The sequence below is a fragment of the Camelus ferus genome, chromosome 4 (genome assembly GCF_009834535.1).
Source record: "Camelus ferus isolate YT-003-E chromosome 4, BCGSAC_Cfer_1.0, whole genome shotgun sequence".
Taxonomy (NCBI): Eukaryota; Metazoa; Chordata; class Mammalia; order Artiodactyla; family Camelidae; genus Camelus; species Camelus ferus.
Window position 1 is genome coordinate 10,878,611 of NC_045699.1, and position 24,066 is coordinate 10,902,676.

Consider the following 24,066-nt stretch of genomic DNA (forward strand, 5'->3'; position numbering starts at 1 on the left):
TCCAGTGGAAACATACAGTATCTGTCATTTTGTGGCTGGCTTTTTTCATTTAGGATAATGTCTTCAAGGTTCATCCATGTTGTAGCATGTGTCAGAATTTCTGTTAATGATGATGATGGTGATGATGATGATGATGATGATTATATTAATGGAGGTACTGGGGATTGAACCCAGGACCTTGTGCATGCTAAGCATGCGCTCTGCCACTGAGCTATACCCATTTCCCTCTATTGATTGTTTTTTTTAATCACCCAACATTCCTCACATTTTATTAGGAGGGTAATTAGGGCATAGATTACTGGCCACTTTAACCAAATGAAATTTTTGTACCACATTTTTTCCCCATCAATACTCTTTATTTTAAAATGAAGCATAACTTACATACAGTAAAATGAACAGTAAGATTTATAGTTTGATCGGTTTTGATAGATGTATATGCCATGTAACTATTACTGTGCTCAAGATACAGAACATTTCTATCATCTCCCAGAAGTTCCCTTGTGTTCCTTTCGCTTAATTCTCCCCTCAACCCCCAGGTGTTGTCCTGGTTTTTTTTTTAGTATAACTTAGTTTTATCTGTTCTAGAACTTCATGTAAAGGGACTCATACAATGTGTACTCTTTTTCTGTCTTTTTTTGGTCGGCATAGTGGATTTTGAGATTCAGGCAGGTTGTATATGTCATGGACATACTTTATTGTTCTGCTCTTGTGTAAATACCTAGAAGTGGAATTGCTACATTACAGGGTGAATGTATATTGTGTATCATTAAAAAATATTTTTTATTGTTAAAACCTTATTCAAAAAATTTGTTGCTAAAAGTCACCCATAATCCTGTTTCCCTAATGTTGCAGAGCTCATGACTAACAGCCCTTGACCATAGTGCTTTTCACATAGTAATCATGGTGTCCATACCTTTTTCATATAATGAGTGCTGTTATGCTAAGGAGAATGCTAAAAGCAAGAGCTATGACTGGTGTGGGTGGGAAGCAAAATGAGTAGTAAGTGAAGTTGCTGTGATCTTTTAAAGTATAAATCAGATAATATCACCCACCTGCTTAAAATCCTTCAGTGGCTCCCCAGTGTAATCGGAATAAAATGCGAACCTTCTGCTGACCTACAAGACCCCTTTATGATCTGGCTCCTACCTCATCTCTGCTCCTTGTTTCCAGCCATTCCGCAATATTACCTTCTTTTTGTTCCTTGGTTACAGCAAGCTCATTCTCATCACAGGGCCTTTGCACTTGGCCTCCCACTTCCTGAGACTCTTTCCTCAGAGCTTTGCTTGCCTGACTGCTTTCTCAGCTCAGATTGCTGCCCCGGGGGAGGCCTTCCCTGAACACCCAACTGCTTAAAGAGGCAGTCTCTACCCCCTAGGCATTCTATCCCATTTTGCTTTCTTTTTTTTTTTTCCTTAACAGTGTTAGCAGTTTGAATTTTCCTTGTCTATTTGTTTACTTATTTATTATTTTTCTCCCCTCATTAGAATATAATTTCTATAAGGGCATAGACCTTTACCATTTTGGTCACTGCTGAATTCCAGTGCTAGAACAGTGCTTGGCTCTAGTAGGTATTTAATGAGCAGTAAATATTCTTAAGTGAATGAATGGATGAGTTGAATTAAATGGAACCACTGTCAATATTTTACATACTCATACTTTTACTGTTTGTCGTTTTGATTAAGCTGTAGTTTTTAATGAGTTTAATGGTCAGTCTTTTTTTCCTCTCAACTAGCCATGTACACCTTCATGTGATTAGCCAGGATTTTGATTCTCCTTGCCTTAAGAATAAAAAGCATTGGAATTCTTTCAATACAGAGTACTTCCTTGAATCACAAGGTAAACAGTGTTCTTTGGTTTTCACATTTGTTTCATTTTCTCAGTTGTTTTTATACTTGATTCATTTGTTTTTCCTTAAATAATAACTTGGCTTCAAAAACCCATGTGTAACTTTGTGTAGCTTATACAGAGAGCCCCATGAAAAGAAATTGGATTACTTGAATTGTAGTAGGATTGCCGCTTTGCTGTGAGTAGCCTTCTTGGGGGAGTAGGAATGCTGTTATATTAGGGTCAAAAAAGATTGTTTATTGTAACTGGGGGACTTAAATGTTGTCCTGAGAATTTTTGGAGTTCATGGGTATGAAAGCTCTGAACACTTACTTGTTTCTTCTGCCATTGGCTGGGAGAGGCTTGGGAGCTGCCTTCTGTCAAGAATGGTTACTTAACAGGGGAAGGCTGTGTATATGTAGAAGGAAGCACTTCCTGGTGTGCATACTGTGGAACTTCAGTGTGCTGGGATATTAACAACGATAGCTACCATTGATTAAGGGCTACCAGGGGTAAAGCCCTGTGATGTCTTTGACATAGTAACATGGATTGCTTAGAGAGTATCCTGAAGGAATGTAATCATCTCAAAAATAAGTTGCTGAGATTTAGAATCTGACCAAGCCCCTTTCCCACAACAGTGAACTTAACCTCAACTGTACTGGCTTTGAAGACAACCTGGCATATCTGGAGTCAGATTTTCCTTTTGTTTGGTATCTTGGCTTTGCAGAGTAGCTGGGCTCTGAACTTGTTTTTCTTGCCTGCAGCTGTGATTCAGATGCTACAAGAGGCTGGCAGAGTGACTGTCCGAGATGGAATGTCTGAGCTCTTGCAGCTTCCTCTCCGTTGTCATGAGTGCCAGCAGCTGCTGCCTTCCATTCCTCAGCTGAAAGAGCATCTCAGGAAGCACTGGCCGTGGTGATTCTGCGGAGCCTGAACTTCTGCAGCAGGTGTGGCTGATTGTTTAAGAGCAAATTCCTGATACCTGTTCCAGATTGCATGTGAACTTTTATTTCTTGAATTAAAACATGCAGTTTTTAAATTTTTAGAAGAAATTTCTACAAAGCTTGTTCTGTTCCTGAGTGGGCACAATGTGGGGGTGACTGGAAATAGTTTAGGAATTAGGAATTTGGGTTTCTCATGGATATGTTCTCTGGTGAGGGTGCCTGGGACAGGCTGGATCCACCATCGCCAGGAGCCACGTTACCTCTGACTAATGGGAGCAAAATCACGTTCAGATCAAATGCGGGATATGGAAGCAGACGGCTGCTTATATATTTCTGTTCCTTACATTCATCCTTCCTCCTTGGAGGTAGCTGGTACCTTTTCATCAGAGCAGCCAGAGTGTTCTCTTGTTTATCCTGAAGGCACTGATTGGTCTTGTTCTCTGATTTGACTCTGGTCGGTAATAGTCTATCTCTTCCCCCTCCTTCATAGGAAGACTTAGGTTCTTCTGTCTCTTCATTCCTTTCTATACAAAACCATCCAAATCCTCCCTTTTCAAGAAGTCTGCCTCGTCAGTTCTCCTTCACTCTGAGCAAACAGGCTAGATGAGGGGGTGGAGGGATGGAGTTTTCTTCTTATACCAGGAGTTCCTGGCTGGTAAAGAAATACTCAGCCACATGTTCATTGTGGTTTAGCTGTCAGTTCTTCTTGGTGGCCTGAATCTGTTGTCTGAAATAAAGTTCATTTGTTTGGGGCATCTCCCTTAGGTAATTGAAAACTATCAGGAGTTCAGCTAATAGTCACAAAGTCAGCTCCGATGCACAAAAAGTAGCTGTTGAATGAAAAAGTTGCAGAGAACCCCATCACTTCACTTTTCCCTCGGAATAAACTTGGATGGAACAGTTGGATTAAGCTGGTTTTTGGGTAACATCAGAACTAAAGGCTAAGGGAGATCTAAAACACTGTTTTGATCAATTGTTGATCTGTTTGGGGATGTGACTTTCTTTGCTCTTGAGTTAAAAAAAAAAAAAGAACATCCTTAACTGTATCTTCTCTCTGAAGAGAGAAAACTTCAATCCACAGAGACCGCATTTGACCACAGTGTCTTTCACAAATAAACAAGATGCCATAGTGGTTTTTTGGTGAGCGTGGGTATAGTCATAATTAGTAGTAATTAATGCTTATAGCAGCTAACACTTGTTTAACTCTTGTGTTCTGGTATTATGCTAAGTACTTTATTCAGATGGTCTCATTTACTTCTCACTGTATGTAACTCTATGGGGTAAGCACTATTGTTAGACCCCTTTAAAAGATGAAGATCTAAGAACCTATAAGAGGTCCTGCGCTCCAAAGTTGGTCTTGGTTCTGGTGCACTGAACTCATTATTTTCCCTCTCTGCCGAATAGTAGAATGCAGTACTATCTGGGGTCATAGACCTGCAGGGGCCGTGGCCCTGTGTTGTGCAAAAGTTTCCACAGTTTTTGTTGATTTCTCTGAGGCTGGTAAATTCCTTTAAAGCCCCTTTTGTCCAACTTTTTTTTTTTTAAATCTCTGTCTGGTGTTCCTTCTGCATTCCAGGAATGTAGTCCTTACCTTGTCAGCCCAGCTTATCCATAGTTCCTTCTGTCTGGCTCAACCCTGGACCTTTGAGCCTGCCCAATTGGCTACTTCCTCTTCTGCAGCGCTTGCAGTAAGTAAGTAATGCCGTGGCCCATGGGGTTCTCCTTCAGCCCAGCTGTGGAGGGGATGTGGCTTCAGGTGTCATCAGGTATTAGGCATTGTAACTCTTTTCAAAATCATGGGATTGTTGGTTAAGAACAGACTCTGGATTCAGACTTGGATCTCAGTCCTGTCTTGGTACTCAGATCTGAGGAATCTTAGGCAAGTTACTTATACTTTCTGAACTTAAGGGTTATAAGTGTTAAATAAAATAATCCGTGTAAAAGATTTAGCATAGTACCTGGCACAGAGAAGGGCTCAATAAGTGGTAGCTAGAAGTCCCTACTTTTATTTTGGTGGGGGCAGTGGTGGGGATTGGGAAGGAAGGTTCACTTGATGTATCCACGTTTCCACATCTGGTGCCTTGGAATCCCTAGAAACTCTGTTTCTAAAGGTATACTACATGGACTCCAGGGATCAGAATTACTAATTTCCTTTTAAAAGACGTAAATACCTAAGTTCTACCCAGAACTATTGAATCACAATTCCTTGTGCCTAGCAGTTTGCATTATATAGCAAACATTCAGGGTGATCTTTATTCATACTAAAGTTTGAGAACCACAGTTTAAATGAGCCCTTAGCTTCAAAGCACCTGATATTTCTGAAGCTGCTAGATTAGGACTCATTCTTCGTTTTCTGGTTGGCTTTCTAGGCCAATTGTGGGCTTTCCTTCCCTCTGCAGGGTCAATGTTATTTCAGGATCCAGGAGGACCTTGGGCATTAGATGAGGGAGAGTGACTGGCTGTAGTGACCATCCTTCCCTTTCTGCAGGGGTTGGAGGGACTGCTTCTGTCCCCAGGCTCTTAGGAGCCAGTTGAGCTGATGACTGCTCTTCAGTGGGAGCCCATCCTCTCTTCTCATCCAGAAGCTTGGCTTGGGACCCTAAAGAATGCAGCCTGCCTTAGGCTCAGAGCATATTTGTTTTCCATTTTCTGGGTTTGTCTCTGATATCCAGGTACTAAAAGTCCCTCCACAGACCAGACTATACTTGGGATGGTCATTAAGAGTCTCTGTGGGTTCAGGGACACTTCCTGGAATGTGGCATCTGGCAGTTTATCATATTCATTGGATGTGGCTAGATATCAGAGATTCAAGGGCTCATCTGTGACAGAGTTGGCCTAACTGTCTCTCTCTGTCCCAGTAACCCCAACTTGGAGACTTCGTCAGAGCTCTTCTGTAGACTAGATTACAGAAAATATGATGAAAGCCATGAAGCCTACTCCCCAGAATAAGGTATATATACACATTTTATATACATTAATAGGGAGTTTATAAAGTCCCTAAATTGCTTTCATAGACTCCGTACGGGTCTGTGGACGCACCTTAGGAACCTCTGCTCTGGAGAAAAGGGTCATCACCATGCTTCTGGGATGTCAGGAGGTGTCTGGGATCACCATGGAAGACGAGGGGCGAGACCACCTCCAGGGTGTTTCTGGGATGCTCTCCTTTGGTCTCAGTGCTCCTCCCTCAGTCCTTTGGTATATGCACAACCTGGGGGCCTCTGGCTGGAGATGGAATTCGGGCCCGGGAACTGCTGGCTCCAGTTTAGCCTCCATACTCAGGCAGGAGTCTTGGGAAACGGGGAAATCCTCTGATCTGAGGGGTTTGGGAACCTTGGCTGACAGGCTCATCATAAGCTATCTAAAAGGCATTAAATATGCTTTATCAGAATGAATGTGTAGGGGGAAACAGTACTGATCATCTGCACAAATAGATCAGCTGCATCATGACCGTATCGCAAGACAGTGGGAGTGGCAGTATTTCTTGTGTACAGTCTGTTAATGTTACAAACTGTACTGAAGACCCAGTACAGCTTGTAGCAGCTTGTACTGCCAAACTAATGCAGAGATTTTAGAGGCCCCAGCCAGTGCACTTGAGAATTACAGAACATTTAACTAAACTTCAGATTATGTGCTCAGTGAACTTAAAAAAAAAAAAAGATATTGCAAAAGCATTCAATCTAACTTTCCACCTAATCAATAATGTTATATAGTTCAATATATCAGTGTTAAAATCAGGATGAGGATATTTGATAAGAAACTACAACCAAAGAGACTATCACAGACAGTATAGTATGTGAGATATAATGAAGGAAAATTTGGAAGTGAGGTAACCACCTCTAAATTCTTTGTTTAGCCAGGCTACTCAGTGAGCTTGAATAATAATAGCTCTTTTAGAACAGGTGTAATGACTTGGAGGGGCCAGAAAAAGGATGTGAAATATTGAGGTATATAGACCCCATGCCACACCCTCCCCTAGGTGGGCTATTACTGACAATACTAGAAAAAAAATTACTTTCTTTGTCTATGTTATATAGGAATTTTATCATTTATCATTGCATTAAAAGTGAGTGGAGTCTTCTCAAAGTACACGGCAAACTGGCATGAAAAAAATTGACGAAAAACATGTAAATCACATTTATGATGCCAGATCGTAATATTTTCTCCATTAGGGAGAAATTTTCTCCACTGTCTTCTTTTATCTTGGCTCCGTCATAGCCAGGCAAGGCAGCAGTTTTATCAAAATAAAGCAGTTGAATATGGATGGATACTTTAAACTCTAGTCAAGAAGGCACGTTTATAACTGAGTTCTTCTGTTGCTGTAAGAGAACGTAGGTAGATGTGACCGTCAGAGCTGAACTGCAACTGGAAACTGAGCAAGTGAGTGCCTTATACGAGGGCATGAAGAACAGACCTTCAGCAGATCTTAAGTCAGGGCTGGAGGGAGAGACTCTCAAAGTCCATTAGGCAGACTCTGAAATGGAGTAATTTAGTATTTATATCTTAATCTGTTAACTTTTTTTTTTTAAGCCAACAGACTACCACTAAGGAATGAACTTTGGGTTTTAGAGTCTGACTCAGGGAGGGGCTGGTAGGTGAGTATTATGTAAGCAATTGTAAAATGACTCATCAATCAGTGACGTCCTCAAATGCCTGAGAGTCACCCTTTTGGCAGCTGCTCTCTACCTCGACCTCAGGGAAGGAAATAGCCTGGACATGGGGCAGTGGGAAAGGAGTTCTAGGATTCTGGGCCACTTTCTACCCAATTCCTTTTGCTTGTTCCATTTTGCAAGTTTATTTTGAGACCATCTATTTCAACTTTGTCATTTTTTTTAGGAGGCAGCTGGGACTTGGAGGTTTAAGGGGCTCATTTAGCAATTTAAACCAGATCTTTTCTTGTACTGAAGTCATCTTCTTAACTCTTCCCAGTTGCTTGCAAGGTATTGACATCTTATTTGTAAGATTCGAGTCTTCAGACTCCAGTTGGTTAGATTCTATTGTTCAGTCCCCAAGGTCTCCTTTTTTTTTTCCTAAGACCAAAATTGGCAGATGAGCTTTCTAAAACACAAGAGATTCTTTACATCCATGCCTTCACCTGTAAAGTAAGTTTTAAAAGATGTCTTCATCTGCCCCACTTAATGCTGATTCTGGACCCATGTGGGGAGCAAAATGCATAGCCGAATCTAGGGATTTAAATGACATCACTAGAGCATTTCCTTTCCATCTCTTAGTTCTGCTTTCCTGTGTTGACTCGCTCCAGGGATGGGGGTGGGGAGGACAAAAATAGCCACATGCCTCAGAGAGAGGGCAATCCTTTTCCTTGACATTCCTGCCAAAGTATAGAAAGGGCTCTGACTCTTTCTGCTTAGGTCACATACTCATCTCTCGACTAGTCACTGTGTTTCTTAGGAGGATGACATACTCTGGCCATCTTGAGCAATAGGACCATCTTGAGGTGTGAGGGAAGGAGGATCACAGGACTGATGGCCTCACTAGAATTACTTGGAACATGGAAGAGCAATTTGCAAAATAATAGATATTTACCTCTCACATGGACCATATGGATCATCCCAACACACTGGAAGCTCTCTTGACCCCACCCTGATGTTGATGGGATCTAAGCCTAAAAAGGAGGCAAACAGTCATGGGTTTCTGGCAGCTACAAGTTGAAAGTTGACACAACCCACAGCTCCCACCCCGGACCTGTACTGTTTGCCTTGACTGGAGGAAAAACTATCATGTTCAAACTGAATAGTTACTATGCAAGGACCTTTTGCAGAAACTTCTCCAGAAGCTGTAGGATGTACTCCTATTGCGCTGGCTGGAGTTGCCAGGGTCCTGAGGCAGCTCCATGTCCTGGCTCACTAGGAGATCACCAGCCTCTGCTGCTCTTTCGTTGGCTGCATTCTAGGGTAGGAGGCCAGGGCCAGGGCAGAGGAATGGGCTTTGGGAGTTGCCTGAGAAGCCAGGTGAGAGCTAGTTTCTTATCTACTACTGATAGTATTTCTACTGTCACAAGTATTCTCAAGGTTGTGAATACCTAGAGAATTGTCCAGTGACTGGGGATTGGAAAACGATTACTTTTGCTTTTAAGAACCCATAAAGAGGAAAATGTTCATGACAGAACAAGGGGAGAAAGTAGGTCAAATACTAAAATGGGATCCCTCTAGCTTGTCAGGCATTAGAGAAGAGACCTAAGATTTTGTAGAGAGGCCCCAGTAGGCACACCTGTCTGAATACCCCACCTAAGAAGCTATTAATATATGTCCCATATGAATGAGGAAAGGCACTTATTCAGGCAGAAGCTTTTACCCACTCACCCCTGAGGCTGAGGCTCACATGTGCAGCGTTACAGGGTGGGGACCCTGTTTCTCACCAGACCATGAGGTTCTCTAGGACAGAAGCTGTTTCTTTGATTCTCCATCATGTGCCCAGTAAAGTTTAGTGTACCTAGAACGTAATAGGATCCCAATAAAACTTTGTTGAATGAGTGAAACCTTGTGTCATACCTTGAAAGCATTATAGGAAACAACTCTTTCTTGCAGCTGGATTTACATGTCAAATGTGTGGTCTGGTGCGGCTGCATCTGGCTTTTGGAAACATTGTGATAAACGTCCTGCTGCTGTTGTCTATGAGCATACATCGCTCATGTATCAGAATTAGTGGAACATAAACATGTTAATATTTTCCCACATGACGCTCCAGGTTATCAATCTGCTAACAAACAGGGTGATTAGAGCTGCTGAGGTTTTCCTTACCTTTCCTATGCTCTATTTTTAGAGGGATTGCTATCTTTGGCCACCAGATGGCAGCCTTTGAACATTAAATTCTTAATTTATCCTTTATTCCAGAGCTTTTTTGGGGAAGAAGTTTTATGTAACTCTTCTATGTTTCAGGATCAGTGTTTTAAAATAAAATAGAGGGGTTTTTAAAATAAGGCCCTATGTATGTTTAACTGATCTCCTAATTAGGATAGAAGTTTGACAGAAAGCCAGGGTGTAGATAAGAATACAAAACATACACGATTGATAGGGGAGGCCATTTGATCTGGAGGTTAAATAGACTCTAAAATTGGCTAGTGCCAGGGTTGAGGTCTGATTCTGGCACTAAGAAGGTGAGGGTCTTGGACATATCAAGTGTATGGTAGGCATTGGAAATATGCTAGCTGGCTCATTCCCTCCCATTTCTTAAGGTGACCCCAAGCTTAGTAACTCTTGTTCCAGTCGCAGGCAGACCTAGAAGTAGCACTAGGAGCTGCTTCTCCTGGGTATGTCTTTGAAAAGTGGCATAATTTTTACATTGACATAATTGTTATTTCTCTGTTGGCTCAATATTAGAGGAAGCACCGTCAAAGCGAGATAAATGATCCACAGAGAAGATAAAGGGCTGTGTGTGCATTTTTCATGGGCCAGCTTCCCCCAAAGCCTCTTACCGATAAAAGAACCCAGCTTCACCTCTGTCCTCCAGCTGTTTCAGTGCTTCTGTCATCTAAGCAGGCAGAACAAGCGCCTCAACCTCAAGTAGTACAGGATATTAGAGCTGGAAAGAACTTTACAAACCAGTGCTGCTGATGTTTTGAAGGAGTCACAGATTCTGAGAATTTGGTGAGAGCTGTGGACCCTCTTCCCATGTATACGCTTCCATACAGATGAATCATCTATGAATTTCCTAGGGCAGACGTTCTTAGCTGGTATACGCTCATGTGTGTGTACATCTCTTAGACCCTGATTATTTTGAAACATCTGGTAGAGCATTTCTCCAGACCACATACAGAAATTCACTCTGCTACCAGTGGGAGAACATCTAATGCCCCTGTGTCTTGGAGGCAGACAAATGTATAATCTCTTGCCTTGAGAAGGTGTTAAAATTCTTTAATCTAGTAGCCTCTGTGTGTCCCACTGAGTTGTCTGGGACACTGAAGTAGTTGTTTTTAACACCAGTGACAAAGTTATGTCTTTATTAAACATCAAGAGTGCTTATATTCCCAAACTCATGCTGGGAGAAAATATACTAAAATGTTAATTTGTGGTCTTTGGATAGTAAGAAGTTGGGTAACTTAAATTTTATTATGTTGTGCATATTTCTAATTAGCTGCAGTAAGTGTGTATTTGGGAATGTGAGAAAAAAGTTTTATTTAAAAAAAAGTAACGTTACAAGGGGATGAAATCAACATTCAGTTATTTGTATTTAGTAGCCAGTAAAGCCAAAAATGGCTAATAGTTTTAACAAGTCATATCAGTTCTGCAGCCTGCTGTAGAGGAGAAAGACACCCTGCAAGGCTTAATTCCAGGCCTCGAACAGGTTCCCGTGGGCCTGAGGATGACACAAATGAAGGTAATTCATGTCCTGGATCTGATTTCCCTACCACTAGATCTAGAAAAGTAGATTTTCTCTGCCCCCAATCTTGATCACGCTCTTTCACAGAGATATCAACTGCATTTTGTTCAAAACTGTTGTACATAGCAACTTCCTGTTTGTATTTACAAATGTCTTTCAGCAGCCATTGAAGTTCCATGATTTCTCTTGTGTGTTATGTTGATATGGCATCTTATATTAAGTTTCCAAATATTGAACCATCCTTGAGTTCTGGGAATCAACCTTCTTGGTTTCTGAGGGCTACTCTCTCAAGCGTTGACTTGAACTCCAGGAAACATTTTTTAAAACTTTTTTTTTTTAAATTGAAGTATAGTTGGTTGACAGTGTTGTGTCAGTTTCTGATGTACAGCATAATGTTTCAGTCATACATATACATTCACATATTTGTTTTCATATTCTTTTTCATTATAGGTTATTACAAGGTTTTATTGGATATAGTTCCCTGTGTTATGCAGTATAAACTTGTTTACCAGGAAACATTTTTGATGAGGTGGGGATGGAAGATAAGGTTTATAGATTAACTCATGTGTGAGTGCTTTGTGGCCTGAAACCCAGACTTCAGACATAAAATACCAGGAGAAGAGGAGGAGCAAAAGGGACCTGAAAATCAAGAGAAGGGTCAGGATTTTGGCTTTGGATGTCCTTTGTGTTAGAGAATTTAAGTAAGGGGAGAAGTGAAGAGGGAACAAAAAGAAGTCAGAGAAGCTAAACCACTTTACATAATGAAAAGGGAGAGAGAGAGGAGAAAGAAGATACAGGAAGTGAACATTTGGTGAAGACCTTGAGACATCTGGGAAGTGGGAGCTTTCAAGTGGTCAAGTGGTCTGGAGAGGAGGGAGGAGGAGATTTTGGAGAAAGTTACTCTCCCTGATGTGACCTGAATCCCCTGTAATCATTTTTGAGAGATGTAAGAAAAGATTATACACATCATCTTTTTGGGGGGGAAATTTAGATTTCTGTTGTTTTTGGTCCATTTCTCATATCTTGCATTTTGTGTTTCTTCTTTTTTCTTTTTTTTTTTTTTTTAACATTTTTTATTGATTTATAATCATTTTACAATGTTGTGTCAAATTCCAGTGTTCAGCACAATTTTTCAGTTATTCATGGACATATACACACTCATTGTCACATTTTTTTCTCTGTGAGTTATCATAACATTTTGTGTATATTTCCCTGTGCTATACAGTGTAGTCTATTCTACAATTTTGAAATCCCAGTCTATCCCTTCCCACCCTCCACCCCCCTGGTAACCACAAGTCTGTATTCTCTGTCTGTGAGTCTATTTCTGTCCTTTATTCACGCTTTGTTTTTGTTTGTTTGTTTGTTTTTGTTTTTGTTTTTTAGATTCCACATATGAGCGATCTCATATGGTATTTTTCTTTCTCTTTCTGGCTTACTTCACTTAGAATGACATTCTCCAGGAGCATCCATGTTGCTGCAAATGGCATTATGTTGTCGGTTTTTATGGCTGAGTAGTATTCCATTGTATAAATATACCACATCTTCTTTATCCAGTCACCTGTTGATGGACATTTAGGCTGTTTCCATGTTTTGGCTATTGTAAATAGTGCTGCTATGAACATTGGGGTGCAGGTGTCATCCTGAAGTAGATTTCCTTCTGGATACAAGCCCAGGAGTGGGATTCCTGGGTCATATGGTAAATCTATTCCTAGTCTTTTGAGGAATCTCCACACTGTTTTCCATAGTGGCTGCACCAAACTGCATTCCCACCAGCAGTGTAGGAGGGTTCCCCTTTCTCCACAGCCTCTCCAGCATTTGTCATTTGTGGATTTTTGAATGACGGCCATTCTGACTGGTGTGAGGTGATACCTCATTGTAGTTTTGATTTGCATTTCTCTGATAATTAGTGATATTGAGCATTTTTTCATGTGCTTTTTGATCATTTGTATGTCTTCCTTGGAGAATTGCTTGTTTAGGTCTTCTGCCCATTTTTGGATTGGGCTGTTTATTTTCTTCTTAGAGTCATATGAGCTGCTTATATATTCTGGAGATCAAGCCTTTGTTGGTTTCACTTGCAAAAATTTTCTCCCATTCCGTAGGTTTTCTTCTTGTTTTATTTCTGGTTTCCTTTGCTGTGCAGACACTTGTAAGTTTCATTAGGTCCCATTTGTTTATTCTTGCTTTTATTTCTTCTAGGAGAAAATTTTTGAGATGTATGTCAGATAATGTTTTGCCTATGTTTTCCTCTAGGAGGTTTATTGTATCTTGTCTTACGTTTAAGTCTTTGATCCATTTTGAGTTGATTTTTGTATATGGTGTAAGGGAGTGTTCTAGCTTCATTGTTGTACATGCTGCTGTCCAGTTTTCCCAACACCATTTGCTGAAGAGACTGTCTTTATTCCAATGTATATTCTTGCCTCCTTTGTCGAAGATGAGTTGACCAAAAGTTTGTGGGTTCATTTCTGGGCTCTCTATTCTGTTCCATTGGTCTATATGTCTGTTTTGGTACCAATACCATGCTGTCTTGATGACTGTAGCTCTATAGTATTGTCTGAAGTCTGGGAGAGTTATTCCTCCAACCTCTTTCTTTCTCTTCAGTAATGCTTTGGCAATTCTAGGTCTTTGATGGTTCCATATAAATTTTATTATGATTTTTTCCTAATTCTGTGAAATATGTCCTGGGTAATTGGACAGGGATTGCATTAAATCTGTAGATTGCCTTGGGCAGTGTGACCATTTTAACAATATTGATTCTTCCAATCCAAGAGCATGGAATATCTTTCCATTTTTTAAAGTCTTTTTTAATTTCCTTCATTAATGGTTTATAGTTTTCTGTGTATAATTCTTTCACCTCCTTGGTTAGATTTATTCCCAGATATTTTATTACTTTGGGTGCTATTTTAAAGGGGATTGTTTCTTTACTTTCTTCTTCTGTTGATTTATCGTTAGTGTAAAGAAATGCAACTGATTTTTGAACGTTAATTTTGTAACCTGCTACCTTGCTGAATTCCTCAATCAGCTCTAGTAGCTTTTGTGTGGACCTTTTAGGGTTTTCTATATATAGTAGCATGTCATCAGCATATAATGACACTTTTACCTCTTCTTTTCCAATTTGGATCCCTTTTATTTCTTTCTCTTGCCTGACTGCTGTGGCTAGGACTTCCAGGACTATGTTGAATAGGAGTGGTGATAGTGGGCATCCTTGTCTTGTCCCAGATTTTAGTGGGAAGCTTTTGAGTTTTTCCCCGTTGAGTACTATGCTGGCTGTAGGTTTGTCATATATAGCTTTTATTATGTTGAGATATGTTCCCTCTATACCCACTTTGGCGAGAGTTTTTATCATAAATGGGTGTTGAATTTTATCAAATGCTTTTTCTGCATCGATTGGGATGATCATGTGGTTTTTGTCCTTTCTCTTGTTGATGTGATGTATTACACTGATTGATTTGCGTATGTTGAACCAGCCTTGTGTCCCTGGGATGAACCCCACTTGGTCATGATGTATAATCTTTTTTATGTGTTGTTGGATTCTATCTGCTAAAATTTTGGTGAGGATTTTGGCGTCTATGTTCATCAGTGATATTGGCCTATAATTCTCTTTTTTTGTAGTGTCTTTGCCTGGTTTTGGTATCAGGGTGATGGTGGCTTCATAGAATGAGTTTGGGAGTATTCCCTCCTTTTCAATCGTCTGGAAGAGTTTGAGAAGGACTGGTATGAGTTCTTCTTTGTATGTTTGGTAGAATTCCCCGGTGAAGCCGTCCGGTCCTGGACTTTTATTTGTAGGGAGGTTTTTAATTGCTATTTCTATTTCCTTTCTAGTGATCGGATTGTTCAAGTGTTCAGATTCTTCTTGATTCAGTTTTGGTGGACAGTATGTTTCCAGAAACTTGTCCATCTCCTCTAGGTTATCCAGTTTGGTTCCATATAGTTTTTCATAATATTCTCGTATGATATTCTGTATTTCTATTTTGTTTGTTGTAATTTCTCCATTTTCCTTTCTTATTTTGCTAATTTGTGCTCTCTCTTTTTTCTTCTTTGTGAGTTTGGCCAGAGGTTCGTCGATTTTATTTACTTTTTCAAAAAACCAGCTTTTGGTTTGGTTGATTTTTTCTATGGTCTTGTTAATCTCTATTGTATTTAATTCCTCTCTGATCTTTATTATTTCCTTCCTTCTGCTGCTTTTTGGGGCTTTTTGTTCTTCTTTTTCTAATTCATTCAGGTGGTGGGTTAAATTGTTTATTTGAGATTGTTCTTCTTTTTTGAGGAAGGCCTGTATCGCTATAAACTTCCCTCTTAGCACTGCCTTTGCTGTGTCCCATAGGTTTTGAGTGGTTGTGCTTTCATTATCATTAGTCTCAAGGTATTTTTTAATTTCAGCTTTGATTTCCTCATTGATCCATTGTTTTTTCAATAACATATTGTTTAATCTCCATGCTTTCCTTTTTTTCTCCTTTGTTTCTCTGTTGTTGATTTCCAGTTTCATGGCAGTGTGGTCAGTAAAGATGCTTGAGATAATTTCTATCTTCTTAAAATTGTTGAGGTTTCTTTTGTGCCCAAGTACATGATCGATCCTGGAAAATGTTCCATGTGCACTTGAAAAGAATGTATATCCTATTTTTGGGGGGTGTAATGCTCTGAAAATATCCACCAAATCTAGTTTTTCTATTGTAGTATTTAATTTCTCTGTTGCCTTGTTTATTTTGTGTGTGGAAGGTCTGTCTAGTGATGTTAATGCAGTGTTAAAATCTCCAACTATGATTGTATTCCCATCAATATCCCCCTTTATCTCTGTTAGTAATTCTTGTATGTACTTAGGTGCTCCATATTGGGTGCATATATATTAACGAGTGTAAAATCCTCATCTTGTATCGCTCCTTTAATCATTATAAAATGTCCTTCTTTATCTTTCTTTATGGCCTTTGTTTTAAAGTCTATTTTGTCTGAAATCAGTACTGCAACACCTGCTTTTTTGGCTTTTCCATTTGCATGGAATATCATTTTCCATCCTTTCACTCTCAATCTATATGTGTCCTTCTCCCTAAAGTGGGTCTCTTGTATGCAGCATATTGAAGGTTTTTGCTTTATTATCCAGTCTGCCACTCTGTGTCTTTTGACTGGAGCATTTAGTCCATTAACATTTACAGTAATTAATGATAGATGTGTGTTTATTGCCATTTTGAACTTATCTTTGTGGCTGAATTGGTATATCCTCTTTGTTCCTTTCTTCTTCCTTTTGTGATTTGGTAATTTTCCTTTGTATTATCATGGATTTTATTTAATTTTTGTGACTCCTTTGTAAATTTTTGGCTTGTGGTTACCCTTTTTTGTAAATCTATCAACCCATTACTATAACTGTTTTTATTAAACTGATAGTAACATAATCTCAAACCCATCCTACTGTTAAAAAAATTTTAAAAAGAAAGAAAAAAAATCCTATATTTCCCTGCCTCCCTCTCCCACTCTCAGTAATTTGTATGTCTTCTTTTATAATTTCATGTTTACTTTATTTGTAATTCATGAGTTACCACCTTTCCAGTTGTGTGTTTCTCATTTCTGTAGCATCCTGCTGCTTTTCTATTTAGAATAGCCCTTTCAATATTTCTTTTAGCATGGGTTTAGTGTTGCTAAACTCCTGCAGCTTTTTTTTTTTTTTTTTGTCTGTGAAACTCTTTATTTCTCCTTCTATCCTCAAGGATAGCCTTGCTGGATAAAGGATCCTAGGCTGCATCTTTTTTTCATTCAGGGCTTTTAATATATCTTGCCACTCCCTGCTGGCCTGTAGTGTTTGTGTAGAGAAATCAGCTGAGAGCCTTATGGGGGTTCCCTTGTAACTTACTCTTTGCTTTTCTCTTGCTGCCTTTAGAATCATTTCTTTATCCTTGACTCTGGCCATCTTGATTATGATATGTCTTGGTGTGGGTCTATTTGGGTTCTTCCTGTTTGGGACCCTCTGAGCTTCCTGTACTTGGATATCTGATTCCTTCTTTAAGTTTGGGAAGTTTTCAGTCATGATTTCTTCAAAAACCTTTTCAATCCCCTTTGATCTTTCTTCTCCTTCTGGGACCCCTATTATGCGAAGATTGGGACGCTTTATATTATCCCATAGGTCCCTTATGCTATTTTCATTATTTTTTATTTGCTTATCTTGTAGTTCTTCTGAATGGGTGCTTTCTATTGCCCAGTCTTCTAGATCACTAATTCATTCCTCTGCATTATCTAGTTGGCTTTGCACAGCTATTAGATCATTCCTCATCTCTGTCAATGAGTTTACCCATTCTACTTGGCTCTTCTTTATAGCTTCAATTTCATTTTTGACATATTTTATATCTCTAAACACTATCTCTTTTAATTCCTTCAGCAATTCGATCACTCCTTTTTTGAAATCTTGATCTAGTAGGCTATCGATGTCTATTTTGTTGATCTTTCTTTCAGGGGATTTCTCTTGTTCTTTTAATTGGGAAAGGTTTTTCTGCTTCTTCATCTTGCTCATACCTCTTTGGCACTGTGGTTTATGGAGTATCAGTTGTTTATTTTGGTCTTTAAGGATTTTATCTATCTGATGCCTATTTAGGAATAGAACTTAGGAAAGAAAGAAAAAAAAAAGAGAGAGAAAGAATTTTAAAAGAAGGGAGAAAGAGGGTTTGAAAACAGTGTATAATGAATAATAGAAGAGTGAGTTGAAGCAGAGTATTAATCGGGTTGAGATGTCCTTTTAAAACCTTTACAAAAAGGGGGGGGGGAGATGAATAGATGTATTTGAAACCTGTGTCTAATCAATAGCAGGACATCAAAACCCAAGAGAAATGGAAATGAATTAAGAAGTAAAAATTAAGAGAGTAACAGAAAATAGAACAGGTAAAAACAGATTTAAAAAAAAAGGGGGGGGAGGGGTTTGTCGGTGTTCTCCTGGAGTCTGTGTGTTTTTAATGTGAAGTCTTTCTGTCTTCGTCCTGTTTTGGAAGCTCAGCTTGCTGTTTTCAGAGGCCCTCCGTTGGCGCCCTCTTCTGTGCTGCTCCCAGCACCTGTCAGCAAGCCGATCGCGCCTCCTCCTAACACTGGGTCAGGTGCAGCTCTCTGCTCTGGGCGGGCGGGTGGCTGCCCTTCCGGATGCCGCAGTCAGATGTTGCAGACTGGCCAGGTAGGAGGGCGGGTCGTGCCCCCTCCCAGCACCGCGGTCAGGGGCTGTGTTCCTGCCCGAAAGGTGGGGGGGCCGCTCTCGCTCTACCTGCGCCGCCGGTAGCTCCGCTCTCTGTGCGGCTGCGCGCTCTGCCCTGGTCGCGCTCCGCAGGTGGGCTCGGGGAAGACCGAGGGACAGCCCTGTCCCTGCTCCGAGCCAAAACCCAGCTCCTTGTTTGTCTTTGTGGAGCAAGTTCTCTGAGGGACCAGGATGGAAGGATCCTATCTGCCCCGGGCTGCAGGCCAGTCTCAGTCTGGCCTTTGAGGCTAAGCCCTTCCGTGCGGATGCAGGTTTCACCCCGCCCCCGCCTGAGTGCTCAGCGAGGAGGATATGGCGGCTGTCCCTGAGCCCCGCCCCTCTTCCCCCGAAAACTTTCCGCGGGTTTTCAGAGATGGGGGTGTGCACCCTTCCCCCGAGAGCACATCAACCTTGCTGTTTTATGGAGGGCCCAGGTTGTTCTGCCCTGTGCACCCACAGTCACAGCGTGCAGCCCCTTGCGTTCCCTCGGGGCTGCCTCTGTGCAGCCGCCCCCGTCCTCCGCCCGGCTTGTGCAGCCTGGCCCTGCCCGCCGCTGCCAGCCCGCGTCTCAGGCTGGGTGTCGGGGGGACGCTCTGTGCCCGTTTAACTTAGTTCTGTTAGTCAAGGGCTGCTCTGTACAGATCCAAGCCTCAGAGGCTCCCCCTCCGTCCCGCTGGCCTCTCAGTTGGAGAGGGGAGACGCAGCGAGCGAGCGCCAGTCCTCCTTTGTCGCTCCCTCCCCGCGGGACCCGTCCCGCTCTGCTTTGCCTTTTGTTCTTTCTTTTTTCCTTTTCTCCTACCAGATTTTTGTCGTCTTTATCTTTTGAAGAGGGCGATGTTCTGTCGGAGTTCCGCAGGTGCTCTGGTTGGCTGAGTGGGTCTGTAGATGTGGGTCTTGGTGTATTTGTGGGAGAGGGTGACCTGCGAGCGTCCTTCTACTCCGCCATCTTCTCCGTCCTTTTCTTGATTATGTTTGCTGAATACTTACGAAGTGTTAATTTTTGGAAAAGTAGTTCTTGCGTTTGTTATTTACTTTCATGGATTTATAATCTTTTTGTTTTTGCCTTTATTTCTTTTTTTATTTTTCTAAATTGAGTCAAATACTGAGTTTATATACTTTAATATTAAAATATCTTTTTTTATTAATAATTGAACCTTAAAAATCATGGGAATATTTATTACTATGAATTAATTGCTGGTTCGGACCTGAGATTTATGGAGACTACCTTGGCTGTTGTTAACAAGGAAATTTTAATCTGATTTTAAGACCTGAACCATGGGGTTTCCTCGTGTCCATTAGAGAATGCATACGTTCAGGATGCTAAGTGGAAGTGGTGTGTTTATCCCTAGGATAAGGCTCTATTCCTTGTACATGTCACACATATTTTTTCTTCCTCATTTCTTGTAAATGAGTAGTTATACTTGGGTGCTCTCATCTCCTTTCTCCTTACTTGCATCATAACAATGAAACCGAAACCGTGTGACCTAGGCAAGGATCTGCCATTAGTCTTTTATACTTTGGTATGAATTTAAATTTCAGTGTTATCTCTTTCAGATAGGAACTTGCATTTCAGTTCTATTTGTACAACAAAAAATTTTGTCCTCAGTTAAAGGATTTTTAATTTTAATGAAGTACAACTCATCCCTTGCCCCTGCCCCACCCAAACTCATTGTTGCCTAGATTTTCTCCCATGTTATCCTCTTGGAGTTGTATAGTTTTGTATCTTACATTTAGATCTATGATCCATTTTGATTCATTTTTGTGACAAGGGTAAGGTCTGTGTCTAGATCTTTTTTTTTTTTGCATATGAATTATTTAAAGGATTAGTTAAAGGATTTAAAGCAGTACCTGATGGGAAAATTTTTAGTATGAAGTAAGCATCTCTTTCTTTCCCTCTTGCTGTCCCACTTCCCTGATAATGAGAAACTATGATTAGAGAGAAGAATTTCAAGGGAAAACAATACAATTGCTAGCAGAAAGTCATGTAAATTAGGGAGACTAGAGTGTGAGACCTCCACTCCTCCTTCAGCTGTTTGTTTTTCTGCCTTTGACAGCTGGTGGGGATGGGTTTATGGAAGCTTCTGCCTTCCTTGGGCTCAGTGTGCAAAAAGCATTTCCAACTCCAGCGTAACCATCAGCAGGGGCCTGCTCACCTCCTGCCTGTGCCTGGCTGCTGGTTCACAGGTGCCATGGAATGGAAGCAGTGTTCAGAAAGCTATGCATTTGTCTCTGTAACACAATCCCAAACTCACGTCAAGATTTGGGGGAAATTGAGCAAGGGCAGCTACCACTGATGTTAGTTGTAAAAAGTCAGTCCTTTGTAGAAGACGTGATTGAATCGTCACAATTTGGAAAGAAGTTGTCATGGTGTGTGATCTGCCCAGAGGCACTCTCCAAAACACCGCAAAACCCTCCAGGAATCTTTTCATCATTTTGGAACTCCAGTTTGCCAGGCTGACCTGCTGAGCATAGTGTTCTTTCTGTAAAGGCAGAGCTTGTTTTCCAGTTCCTGGTGGTGGGAAGAACACCAGAGTGGTGTCCCCTCTTTGAGAAAGAGATGGGAACTCGTTTGTGAAAGGGAGATGGGCATAGGGAGTGTTAGGTGTGTGGGTGAGCAGTTAGGACAGGGGGGGTCTTTGGGGACAAAAGGATTTCTCATGCTGGGTTTACCATGAGACCTAGAAACTGGTTCCTTCAAGGTGAGATTTTCTTCCTCCTGCTGGGGCCTAGGAAGTACGGTCTGCTGGGTATAGAGGGAGGCATTAAATAAACAGTACCGAGGCTCCCTTTGTGACAGTCACCGACCTTGGCAGCAATGCCATAAGGTAGGTGGGCTTAGTTTCACTTTACTTGAGGAATTTGCAACTCAGGGTAGTTCTTTCTCAGACCAGGGTAGGGGGTGGAGGATAGGAATCAGAAGCTGGAGCTCTTCCCTCACGTCCAGGTACCTCCTCCCGTATCCACACAGAACATCTCCTTCAAGTTGGTTACTGAGCCTTGACTTTCAGTCACAGTATGTTGGAAGGCAAGCTGCGAATGACCATAAGGTGAAGGCAGTGACTCTTGAAGGCTGGGACATCTTATTTGGATGTCCCCTTCCCTCAGCCCCCTTCATAAAAGTATGTGCTTCCCAACTGAAAGTACAGCTGAAAAATGACTTACTCCAGTAAAACATCTGCTGCCACTGAGCGAGGGGAGGTGGAAAGGGCCGAAGATCAGAGACCCAGCATGTCTGGATCTGTTTGGATCCTCCCTGCTCTGGCTGGCTTTTTGGAGCCTCAGTTTCCTTCGAGGTAAAATCAAGGGTTAAAACTGTAAGAAGTAAGTGAAATAAAGTATCTAAAGTGTTGGACACAGGGCTTGGCACTTTGGGTTTTAATTTACATTCCTTCCCCACAGCAGCGAGGTGGAATACACTGGCCTGCCTGGGAGAAAGTACCAGGCAGATGTGGACTGCACCCCTCCAGGAGGGGGCAGAGGTGGGTGGGAGGGGGAAGGGTCCAGGGGCTGTGGCTCCAGCCCCTGTGAAGCTCTTGCCTGACTTTTCCCTCCTTTCTCTTCCTGTGGAGATGGGCTGAGAGAGCTGAGCTAGGTCTCTGTACTGAGTTGGGGGCAGGAGCTGCAGGAGCTGCCCTGGGATCCTCATCGTGAGAGTGCCCCTAGGGCTCTGTGGCATCCTTGGGTGTCAGAGGCTGCCCATAGGGGCTTGAGCCATAGGAGGTGGAGAAGAGAGATGGTGACCCCTGGAAGGAGTCCTGGGTTCCAGATGGCTAGGGATAGAGGAGGGTAAGCCCCAGGCCCTTCCCCAGGAGCCCACTGGAGACTTCGAGGCACCCTCATGAGAGGTTTGTGCTGGGGACTAGTTGGGCTGGTTGGAGGGTGGTAGTGATGGTGGTAGTGGTGGTGTGAGGACACCCCTGGGGCTTGAAGTCATGGAAGGCTCAGAGAGACCGTCTCAGAGAGCAGGAGCTGCTTGCTCGTCACAGGGACCTGGGCCTGGCAAGATCTGGACAACAAAGACTTCGCCTGCTGGCTGCTGCTCCACCTGGATGGATGAGGGCATCATGCTGGATTGCAGGGGTGAGTGCAGCTCCCCAGTAACCTGCTGGGGCTGTGCTTGGACGCCCAGACATTGGGCTGTGAGGAAGGTTCCTGTAATATACTTGGGGCTCTAGGGCTGCCCGTCTAAAAGTGATTTTAATATTACCTCTTGGAGAAATACCTGTATCTATCCTCAATGGCCAGTATTGATTTTTCTTAGTCTCTCATGTTAACCCAAAGGACCGACATCCTGGATGACAACCCTAGAAGCTTTGAAGTCGCGGAGTTAAAATGCCAAGTCTATCACTTAGCAGCTGTGACACTGGCAAGTTGTTTAACTTCTCTGATTCTCGGATTTCTCACCTGTGAAACAGGACACAATACATCTACCTCGTAGGATTACTGTTAAATCATAAGGGTAAAGCACTTGGTAGATGGTCAGTAAATAACTATGGTGATTATGGCAAATAGCTGTTTTCAAAGGAAATTTTCTTGTGGAATTGGTCTAATCTATTCAATGGAATTCTTGTTTCTGATGTGAAGAATGACAAAACATGCTAGTTCTCTCTGCCCTCCTGCCCTTTCCATCTCCCCTCCCTCAGTGGCAGCAGGCGTAAGATTTATTTTAGTAGATGCCAAATGTGCCTTAGGACCAAATAGCATTCTTGACAAAACAAATTACTTTTAGTTCAAAACAATTTTGAGAAAGGAAATAATTTAGCCCCTCCTCCAAACATAAGAGCTAGCAGTGGTAGTTTCTATATTAATTAATAAACTATTATTATTATTATTATTTTACTATAGAAGGATTTATTGAATATGTTAACATCATGAACCAGAAAATAATTTGGGGGAAAATAAATCCATGTATAAGTTGATCTGTTTTTTAGAAGCTAACACCACAAGATAAAGCACAGACTGGTGTCAAATCAATGAAAGATCAAATAATGTGGAGAAATGACAACCAAAATATAAGTATATGGCAGAGTTAAGATATCTAAAAATACTTTATTTGGTTTTGACTTATTAAAATGTTTTACATTAAAAGAAGAAAATTTCAAAAGAGATAACTTGTTTGAACTTTTCTCATGGCAAATTCAAATAGGTCTCAAGTCTCATTCAGATGGTTATCAAGGTCAGTAAAGCAGCCTATGTTCCTCTGAGATTGAACATGATTCACTTGATTCTACTTATCCTTCACTAGATGGCAACCCTAAGAAATGTGCAGCAGTTACCAACATGACTTTGTTATCTGGAGGGCACTGGGGCATGGAATTTCCAAGGATAGGAAGAACCCAATTTTAGTTTTCCAAATACTATACAGTGGAGATTTATGATACTGAAGAACTTCAGCTGAATCTCCTACTTTGAGTCATTCTTTCTTCCTTCCTATTAGTTACAGAATCTCCCTAATGTTCTAATAGTTCAGTGACTGTAAGAATATACATATGTTCTGGGCTTTCCATCTTGGTTCTCAAATAGTTTCGGGCATTTGTATCATAAACCTGCACTGTATAGTATTGAAACTATTATGTTTTAAAGTAGAAAAACACTTTAGGTGACAGTTTAGGTGAATTCACTTCACAAAGGTTCGGAGCAACAGTAAACTTCAAGATTGAACTCCCAGTCCCTTGGCCAGGAGCAGATTAACATCCTAACTCAGTTGTTGTGCCTGTAAGGAAAGTAAACATTTTGTATAATTGTAAACCCCTATCATTATCATAGTAT

General features: G+C 41.3%; 1 protein-coding gene across 5 annotated transcripts in view; it reads left to right on the plus strand.

The window, feature by feature from the left end:
* APTX (aprataxin) overlaps window positions 1-24,066 on the plus strand; it is a 95,893-nt gene that overhangs the window by 12,473 nt on the left and 59,354 nt on the right. For 4 of the 5 annotated variants that reach the window (XR_004319113.1, XR_004319114.1, XM_032477572.1 and 1 more), the window contains exons 7-8: window positions 1,733-1,836; window positions 2,589-2,771. Coding sequence is in view for 3 of the 5 variants with exons in the window: in XM_032477572.1 (XP_032333463.1) it covers window positions 1,733-1,836; window positions 2,589-2,743 (259 nt within the window). In the remaining 2 variants the exon portion in view is untranslated. Of the gene's footprint in view, window positions 1-1,732; window positions 1,837-2,588; window positions 2,877-24,066 lie in introns of those variants that run through there. The other variant, XM_032477571.1, reaches the window with a different exon arrangement.